Source organism: Oncorhynchus gorbuscha, linkage group LG19 (genome assembly GCF_021184085.1).
Source record: "Oncorhynchus gorbuscha isolate QuinsamMale2020 ecotype Even-year linkage group LG19, OgorEven_v1.0, whole genome shotgun sequence".
Lineage (NCBI taxonomy): Eukaryota > Metazoa > Chordata > Actinopteri > Salmoniformes > Salmonidae > Oncorhynchus > Oncorhynchus gorbuscha.
In genome coordinates, this window is record NC_060191.1 from 74,271,143 (window position 1) to 74,281,620 (window position 10,478).

The window sequence follows — 10,478 nt, forward strand, 5'->3', positions numbered from 1 at the left end:
ACACTGAATATAACACACTGAATATAACACACTGAATATAACACACTGAATGTAACACACTGAATATAACACACTGAATATAACACACTGAATATAACACACTGAATATAACACACTGAATATAACACACTGAATATAACACACTGAATATAACACACTGAATATAACACACTGTATATAACACACTGAATGTAACACACTGAATATAACACACTGAATATAACACACTGTATGTAACACACTGTACACTAGTTAACACACAGTTCTCTGTCTGCTCTCTCTTCCAGAGGCCCTGGTCTCTCTCCTGCTCACCCTAGTGAAGAGAAGTCCTGCTGTCTGTAGCAGCAGCCACTTCGTAGTCCTACTGGGAGGATACGGCGCTACTCTCAGTACTACAGGTAACAGAGCTGTTCCTTCCGGGTGCTTTTTAAATGTCCTCTGTTCTACAGTCGTCTGACACGTCTTTCCTGTGCAGATCAGAATCTGTTACTGCTGCTGCAGGAGTACGAACGAAACGGCATCAGTCTGGTAGACTTTCAGTAAGTTTATTCATTTTTTAATTATCTTTCATCTCAATAAGTTGTGTGTGTTTGCTCGTCCGTGCTATTACACTGATGTGTGTGTGTGTGTGTGTGTGTGTGTGTGTGTGTGTGTGTGTGTGTGTGTGTGTGTGTGTGTGTGTGTGTGTGTGTGTGTGTGTGTGTGTGTGTGTGTGTGTGTGTGTGTCACCTGCAGGTGCATGCTTTGGGGCCCAGCGGCGGTGGAGCACCATAAGGCCCGGAGAAGCCTGGGAGTTTCCTTGTGGCAGCAACCCAGCTCTGAGGACCTGCTGGCTCTGCTCAGCCCTGACACCATGATCAACACCATCACTCAATTCCCCCTGCAACGCAGGATCATCCTACAGGTAACACACACACACACACATCATGTTTAGATACTGGAGTATTTCCTGAATGTGTGACCTGACAAAGAAAGGACCTTTTTTAATTAGACTATAACTAGACTAACTAGTCCCTAGATTGCTTCCTGTTTGATGTATTCTGGGAAAACTCTTGTCCCTGTTCATGTGGTGTAACGATAAGATGTCTATGTGATATGACACTTTCCTTCAACAGGAGGGTAAAGAGCTGATTTTCAAAGATGAGGAAGTGAAGGATCTTGGGAGTGTGTACGACCCTTGTTTCCTCCTGCCTCTCTTCAGCGCCATGCTTCAGCCAGGTGACTACTACCAATGAACACCTGAACATCCAAGCATTTTAAATAACGCACTTTTCTGAGACATTTGACACAGTCAAAAGATGGCGAGACTTGACACATTTAAAAATACATTTATCAAAAATAATACTAACGAACGTTGAAGTTTAATTTTATTGAACCTTTATTTAACTAGACAAGTCAGTTAAGAACACATTCTTATTTTACAACGACGGTCTACATTTACATTACATTTAAGTCATTTAGCAGATGCTCTTATCCAGAGCGACTTACTAGGAACAGTGGGTTAACTGGTCTAGGAACAATAGGTTAACTGGTCTAGGAACAGTGGGTTAACTGGTCTAGGAACAGTGGGTTAACTGGTCTAGGAACAGTGGGTTAACTGGTCTAGGAGCAGTGGGTTAACTGGTCTAGGAGCAGTGGGTTAACTGGTCTAGGAACAGTGGGTTAACTGGCCTAGGAACAGTGGGTTAACTGTTCTAGGAACAGTGGGTTAACTGGTCTAGGAGCAGTGGGTTAACTGGTCTAGGAACGGTGGGGTTAACTGGTCTAGGAACAGTGGGTTAACTGGTCTAGGAACAGTGGGTTAACTGATCTATGAACAGTGGGTTAACTGGTCTAGGAACAGTGGGTTAACTGGTCTAGGAACAGTGGGTTAACTGGTCTAGGAACAGTGGGTTAACTGGTCTAGGAGCAGTGGGTTAACTGGTCTAGGAGCAGTGGGTTAACTGGTCTAGGAACGGTGGGGTTAACTGGTCTAGGAACAGTGGGTTAACTGGTCTAGGAACAGTGGGGTTAACTGGCCTAGGAACAGTGGGTTAACTGGTCTAGGAACAGTGGGTTAACTGGTCTAGGAACAGTGGGTTAACTGGCCTAGGAACAGTGGGTTAACTGTTCTAGGAACAATGGGGTTAACTGGTCTAGGAACAGTGGGTTAACTTGTAAAGGAATTAGTGGGTTAACTGGTCTAGCAACAGTGGGTTAACTGGTCTAGGAACAGTGGGTTAACTGGTCTAGGAACAGTGGGTTAACTGGTCTAGGAACAGTGGGTTAACTGGTCTAGGAACAGTGGGTTAACTGGTCTAGGAACAGTGGGTTAACTGGTCTAGGAACAGTGGGTTAACTGGTCTAGGAACAGTGGGTTAACTGGTCTAGGAACAGTGGGTTAACTGCCTGTTCAGGGGCAGAACGACAGATTTGTACCTTGTTAGCTCGGGGATTTGAACTTGCAAACTTCCGGTTACTAGTCCAACGCTCTAACCACTACATTTACATTTACATTTACATTTAAGTCATTTAGCAGACGCTCTTATCCAGAGCGACTTACAAATTGGTGCATTCACCTTATGACATCCAGTGGAACAGTCACTTTACAATAGTGCATCTAAATCTTAAAGGGGGGGGTGAGAGGGATTACTTATCCTGTCCTAGGTATTCCTTAAAGAGGTGGGGTTTCAGGTGTCTCCGGAAGGTGGTGATTGACTCCGCTGTCCTGGCGTCGTGAGGGAGTTTGTTCCACCATTGGGGGGCCAGAGCAGCGAACAGTTTTGACTGGGCTGAGCGGGAGCTGTACTTTCTCAGTGGTAGGGAGGCGAGCAGGCCAGAGGTGGATGAACGCAGTGCCCTTGTTTGGGTGTAGGGCCTGATCAGAGCCTGGAGGTACTGAGGTGCCGTTCCCCTCACAGCTCCGTAGGCAAGCACCATGGTCTTGTAGCGGATGCGAGCTTCAACTGGAAGCCAGTGGAGAGAACGGAGGAGCGGGGTGACGTGAGAGAACTTGGGAAGGTTGAACACCAGACGGGCTGCGGCGTTCTGGATGAGTTGAAGGGGTTTAATGGCACAGGCAGGGAGGCCAGCCAACAGCGAGTTGCAGTAATCCAGACGGGAGATGACAAGTGCCTGGATTAGGACCTGCGCCGCTTCCTGTGTGAGGCAGGGTCGTACTCTGCGGATGTTGTAGAGCATGAACCTACAGGAACGGGCCACCGCCTTGATGTTGGTTGAGAACGACAGGGTGTTGTCCAGGATCACGCCAAGGTTCTTAGCGCTCTGGGAGGAGGACACAATGGAGTTGTCAACCGTGATGGCGAGATCATGGAACGGGCAGTCCTTCCCCGGGAGGAAGAGCAGCTCCGTCTTGCCGAGGTTCAGCTTGAGGTGGTGATCCGTCATCCACACTGATATGTCTGCCAGACATGCAGAGATGCGATTCGCCACCTGGTCATCAGAAGGGGGAAAGGAGAAGATTAATTGTGTGTCGTCTGCATAGCAATGATAGGAGAGACCATGTGAGGTTATGACAGAGCCAAGTGACTTGGTGTATAGCGAGAATAGGAGAGGGCCTAGAACAGAGCCCTGGGGGACACCAGTGGTGAGAGCGCGTGGTGAGGAGACAGATTCTCGCCACGCCACCTGGTAGGAGCGTGGCGAGACTAGACTACCCTGCCGCCTCTACACTCTAACCACTAGTCTACCCTGCCGCCTCTACACTCTAACCACTAAACTACCTGCCACCTCTACACTCTAACCACTAGGCTACCCTGCCGCCTCTACACTCTAACCACTAGGCTACCTTCTGGTTACTAGTCCAACGCTCTAACCACTAGGCTACCTGCTGGTTACTAGTCCAACGCTCTAACCACTAGGCTACCTGCTGGTTACTAGTCCAACGCTCTAACCACTAGGCTACCTGCCTCCTCTACACTCTAACCACTAGGCTACCTGCTGGTTACTAGTCCAACGCTCTAACCACTAGGCTACCTGCCTCCTCTACACTCTAACCACTAGTCCGCCCCGTTGCCAGACTAAAAACGTGTTCCTCGCTTATTTAGCGCCAATATTGTTTGTGAAACCACTTTTATTTTTTATTAATCAATAAATCCCTGATTATGGGACCTCTAAATACACGCTGTGACGTTGAACCAATTACGTTGTTACTGCACAGCCTTCTTGCTAAACCAAACTTCCTGTCCTTCCTGTCCTGTGACAGAGTCTGTGATCGACTGTCTGAAGTTTGTGTCGAGTCACGGCCTTGGTGTGACGATGGTGTCCCTGAGTAGTTACGACCCCAAGCTGAGGGCAGCGGGCTATCAGGTCCTGGCTTCATACCAGCATCATCTGGAGGCTGCTCGCTTCAGAGAGAAGAGACAGGTACCCACACACACACACACACACACACACACACACACACACACACACACACACACACACACACACACACACACACACACACACACACACACACACACACACACACACACACACACACACACACACACACAATCAGGCTCACACACACACACACACACACACAATCAGGCTCACACACACACACAATCAGGCTCACACACACACACAATCAGGCTCACACACACACACAATCAGGCTCACACACACACACAATCAGGCTCACACACACACACACACACACACACACACACACACACACACACACACACACACACACACACACACAATCAGGCTCACACAATCAGGCTCACACACACACACACACACACAATCAGGCTCACACACACACACAATCAGGCACACACACACACACACACACACACACACACACACACACACACACACACACACACACACACACACACACACACACACACACACACACACACACACACACACACACACACACACACACACACACACACACACACACACACACACACACACACACACACACACACACACACACACACACACACACACACACACACACACACACACACACACACACACACACACACACACACACAATCAGGCTCACTCACACACACACACACACACACACACACACACACACACACACACACACACACACACACACACACACACACACACACACACACACACACACACACACACATCAGGCTCAGGCTCACACACACACACACACACACACACACACACACACACACACAATCAGGCACACACACACACACACACACACACACACACACACACACACACAATCAGGCTCACACACACACTTGCATGTACACACAAATAAAACACACGTACGTATGAACACACACTGGTCTCTCATCATTTGCAGTTCATCTCATGTGAGAGCGATGGTGAGATGTACTGAGTGTACAAAACATTAGGAACACCTTCCTGATATTGAGTTGCATTCCATCCTTTTTTGCCCTCAGAACAGTCAGGGTCATGGAGTCACCCCCCCCCCCCCAGAACAGCCTCAATTCATCAGGGTCATGGACTCTACAAGGTGTCTATAGCGTTCCACAGGGATGCTGGCCCATGTTGACTCTACAAGGTGTCTAAAGCGTTCCACAGGGATGCTGGCCCATGTTGACTCTACAAGGTGTCTAAAGCGTTCCACAGGGATGCTGGCCCATGTTGACTCTACAAGGTGTCTAAAGCGTTCCACAGGGATGCTGGCCCATGTTGACTCTACAAGGTGTCTAAAGCGTTCCACAGGGGCGCTGGCCCATGTTGACTCCACAAGGTGTTGAAAGCGTTCCACAGGGATGCTGGCCCATGTTGACTCTACAAGGTGTCTATAGCGTTCCACAGGGACACTGGCCCATGTTGACTCTACAAGGCGTCTATAGCGTTCCACAGGGACACTGGCCCATGTTGACTCTACAAGGTGTTGAAAGCGTTCCACAGGGATGCTGGCCCATGTTGACTCTACAAGGTGTCTATAGCGTTCCACAGGGATGCTGGCCCATGTTGACTCTACAAGGTGTCTAAAGCGTTCCACAGGGATGCTGGCCCATGTTGACTCTACAAGGTGTCTAAAGCGTTCCACAGGGATGCTGGCCCATGTTGACTCTACAAGGTGTCTATAGCGTTCCACAGGGATGCTGGCCCATGTTGACTCTACAAGGTGTCTAAAGCGTTCCACAGGGATGCTGGCCCATGTTGACTCTACAAGGTGTCTAAAGCGTTCCACAGGGATGCTGGCCCATGTTGACTCTACAAGGTGTCTATAGCGTTCCACAGGGATGCTGACCCATGTTGACTCTACAAGGTGTTGAAAGCGTTCCACAGGGATGCTGGCCCATGTTGACTCTACAAGGTGTTGAAAGCGTTCCACAGGGATGCTGGCCCATGTTGACTCTACAAGGTGTTGAAGGCGTTCCACAGGGATGCTGGCCCATGTTGACTCTACAAGGTGTTGAAGGCGTTCCACAGGGATGCTGGCCCATGTTGACTCTACAAGGTGTTGAAGGCATTCCACAGGGACACTGGCCCATGTTGACTCTACAAGGTGTTGAAGGCGTTCCACAGGGACACTGGCCCATGTTGACTCTACAAGGTGTTGAAGGCGTTCCACAGGGATGCTGGCCCATGTTGACTCTACAAGGTGTTGAAGGCGTTCCACAGGGATGCTGGCCCATGTTGACTCTACAAGGTGTTGAAGGCGTTCCACAGGGATGCTGGCCCATGTTGACTCTACAAGGTGTTGAAGGCGTTCCACAGGGATGCTGGCCCATGTTGACTCTACAAGGTGTTGAAGGCGTTCCACAGGGATGCTGGCCCATGTTGACTCTACAAGGTGTTGAAGGCATTCCACAGGGATGCTGGCCCATGTTGACTCTACAAGGTGTTGAAAGCAGGCCACAGAGATGCTGGCACATGTTGACTCCAATGCTTCCCACAGTTGTGTCCAGTTGGCTGGATGTCCTTCAGGTGGTGGACCGTTCTTGATACACAGGAAACTGTTGAGTGTGAAAAAACCCAGCAGCGTTGCAGTTCTTAACACAAACCGGTGCACCTGGCACCTACTACCATACCCCGTTCAAAGGAACTTAAATATGTTGTCTTGGCCCATTCACCCTCTGAATGACACACATACACAATCAATGTCTCAATTGTCTCAAGGCTTAAAAATCCTTCTTTAACCACCTGTCTCCTCCTCTTCATCTACACTGATTGGATTTAACAAGTGACATCAATAAGGGGATCATATCTTTCACCTGGATTCACCTTGTCAGTCTTTGTCATGGAAAGAGCAGGTGTTCATAATGTTTTGTACACTCAGTGTATATAGGGAAAAGACAGTCATTTCAGACGCAGACATGGCCGTGTGTGTGTGTGTGTGTGTGTGTGTGTGTGTGTGTGTGTGTGTGTGTGTGTGTGTGTGTGTGTGTGTGTGTGTGTGTGTGTGTGTGTGTGTGTGTGTGTGTGTGTGTGTGTGTGTGTGTGTGTGTGTGTGTGTGTGTGTGTGTGTGTGTGTGTCCAGCTGCTGTACCTGCTGGACATGGTAAAGAATGGGATCCGACAGCAGAACCCCAGAATGCCCTTCGTTCTGACCACGTACATCGCTAAGGTGGCCCGGCAGATGCTGAAGCCAGAGGGGCACATGTACGTGGTAGTGAACCGGTTCCTGCTCTCCCATCAGTGTCTGGACTTCAGAAGGGTTCCAGAGTTCTTCAAACTGTTCTACAGCTGTGACATGGAGGTAAAGTATTACAGTAGTTTAGAAGTACAGTATTACAGTAGTATAGAATTATAGTATTACAGTATTATAGTATTACAGTGGTATAGTATTACAGTAGTATAGAAGTATAGTATTACAGTAGTATAGTGTCAGTATTACAGTAGTGTAGAATTACAGTAGTACAGTATTACAGTAGTGTAGAATTACAGTAGTGTAGAATTGCAGTAGTATAGAATTATAGTATTACAGTAGTATAGTATTACAGTAGTGTAGAATTACAGTAGTATAGTATTACAGTAGTGTAGTATTACAGTAGTATAGTATTACAGTAGTATAGAATTACAGTAGTATAGTAGTATAGTATTACAGTAGTATAGAATTACAGTAGTACAGTAGTATAGTATTACAGTAGTATAGAATTACAGAATTACATTAGTATAGTGTCAGTATTACATTAGTATAGTATTACAGTAGTATAGTGTCGGTATTACAGTAGTATAGTATTACAGTAGTATAGTGTCAGTTTTACAGTATAGTATACAGTTTAGTCCAATGTAAACCCTGACAGTATTCTAATAGGTTGTCCTATGTAACTGACAGTATTCTAATAGGTTGTCCTTTAGTCCAATGTAAACCCTGACAGTATTCTAATAGGTTGTCCTTTAGTCCTATGTAAACCCTGACAGTATTCTAATAGGTTGTCCTATGTAACTGACAGTATTCTAATAGGTTGTCCTATAGTCCTATGTAACTGACAGTATTCTAATAGGTTGTCCTTTAGTCCTGACAGTATTCTAATAGGTTGTCCTATAGTCCTATGTAACTGACAGTATTCTAATAGGTTGTCCTTTAGTCCTATGTAACTGACAGTATTCTAATAGGTTGTCCTTTAGCCCAATGTAACTGACAGTATTCTAATAGGTTATCCTTTAGTCCAATGTAAACCCTGATAGTATTCTAATAGGTTGTCCTTTAGTCCTATGTAACTGACAGTATTCTAATAGGTTGTCCTATGTAACTGACAGTATTCTAATAGGTTGTCCTTTAGTCCTATGTAACTGACAGTATTCTAATAGGTTGTCCTTTAGTCCTATGTAACTGACAGTATTCTAATAGGTTGTCCTTTAGTCCAATGTAAACCCTGACAGTATTCTAATAGGTTGTCCTTTAGTCCTATGTAAACCCTGACAGTATTCTAATAGGTTGTCCTATAGTCCTATGTAAACCCTGACAGTATTCTAATAGGTTGTCCTTTAGTCCTATGTAAACCCTGACAGTATTCTAATAGGTTGTCCTATGTAACTGACAGTATTCTAATAGGTTGTCCTATAGTCCAATGTAAACCCTGATAGTATTCTAATAGGTTGTCCTTTAGTCCAATGTAACTGACAGTATTCTAATAGGTTGTCCTTTAGTCCTGACAGTATTCTAATAGGTTGTCCTATAGTCCTATGTAAACCCTGACAGTATTCTAATAGGTTGTCCTATGTAACTGACAGTATTCTAATAGGTTGTCCTATGTAACTGACAGTATTCTAATAGGTTGTCCTATGTAACTGACAGTATTCTAATAGGTTGTCCTTTAGTCCTATGTAAACCCTGACAGTATTCTAATAGGTTGTCCTTTAGTCCTATGTAACTGACAGTATTCTAATAGGTTGTCCTTTAGTCCTATGTAACTGACAGTATTCTAATAGGTTGTCCTTTAGTCCTATGTAACTGACAGTATTCTAATAGGTTGTCCTATGTAACTGACAGTATTCTAATAGGTTGTCCTTTAGTCCAATGTAACTGACAGTATTCTAATAGGTTGTCCTTTAGTCCTGACAGTATTCTAATAGGTTGTCCTTTAGTCCTATGTAAACCCTGACAGTATTCTAATAGGTTGTCCTTTAGTCCTATGTAAACCCTGACAGTATTCTAATAGGTTGTCCTTTAGTCCTATGTAAACCCTGACAGTATTCTAATAGGTTGTCCTTTAGTTATGTAACTGACAGTATTCTAATAGGTTGTCCTTTAGTCCTATGTAAACCCTGACAGTATTCTAATAGGTTGTCCTTTAGTCCTGACAGTATTCTAATAGGTTGTCCTTTAGTCCTATGTAAACCCTGACAGTATTCTAATAGGTTGTCCTTTAGTCCTATGTAAACCCTGACAGTATTCTAATAGGTTGTCCTTTAGTCCTATGTAAACCCTGACAGTATTCTAATAGGTTGTCCTTTAGTCCTATGTAACTGACAGTATTCTAATAGGTTGTCCTATGTAACTGACAGTATTCTAATAGGTTGTCCTTTAGTCCAATGTAACTGATAGTATTCTAATAGGTTGTCCTATGTAACTGACAGTATTCTAATAGGTTGTCCTATGTAACTGACAGTATTCTAATAGGTTGTCCTATGGTCCTATGTAACTGACAGTATTCTAATAGGTTGTCCTATGTAACTGACAGTATTCTAATAGGTTGTCCTATAGTCCTATGTAACTGACAGTATTCTAATAGGTTGTCCTATGTAACTGACAGTATTCTAATAGGTTGTCCTATGGTCCTATGTAACTGACAGTATTCTAATAGGTTGTCCTTTAGTCCTATGTAACTGACAGTATTCTAATAGGTTGTCCTTTAGTCCTATGTAACTGACAGTATTCTAATAGGTTGTCCTATGTAACTGACAGTATTCTAATAGGTTGTCCTTTTGTCCTATGTAAACCCTGACAGTATTCTAATAGGTTGTCCTTTAGTCCTATGTAAACCCTGACAGTATTCTAATAGGTTGTCCTTTAGTCCTATGTAACTGACAGTATTCTAATAGGTTGTCCTCTTAGGTTGTCC

The 10,478-nt window shown here is 45.1% G+C and overlaps 1 protein-coding gene across 1 annotated transcript in view; it reads left to right on the top strand.

Moving 5' to 3' along the window:
- Positions 1-10,478, top strand: part of urb1 (URB1 ribosome biogenesis homolog) — an 80,209-nt gene that overhangs the window by 48,927 nt on the left and 20,804 nt on the right. The window contains exons 28-33 of the mRNA XM_046313774.1: positions 288-398; positions 476-539; positions 736-904; positions 1,116-1,218; positions 4,205-4,365; positions 7,451-7,669. Of these exons, the coding sequence (XP_046169730.1) occupies positions 288-398; positions 476-539; positions 736-904; positions 1,116-1,218; positions 4,205-4,365; positions 7,451-7,669 (827 nt within the window). The remainder of the gene's footprint in view (positions 1-287; positions 399-475; positions 540-735; positions 905-1,115; positions 1,219-4,204; positions 4,366-7,450; positions 7,670-10,478) is intronic.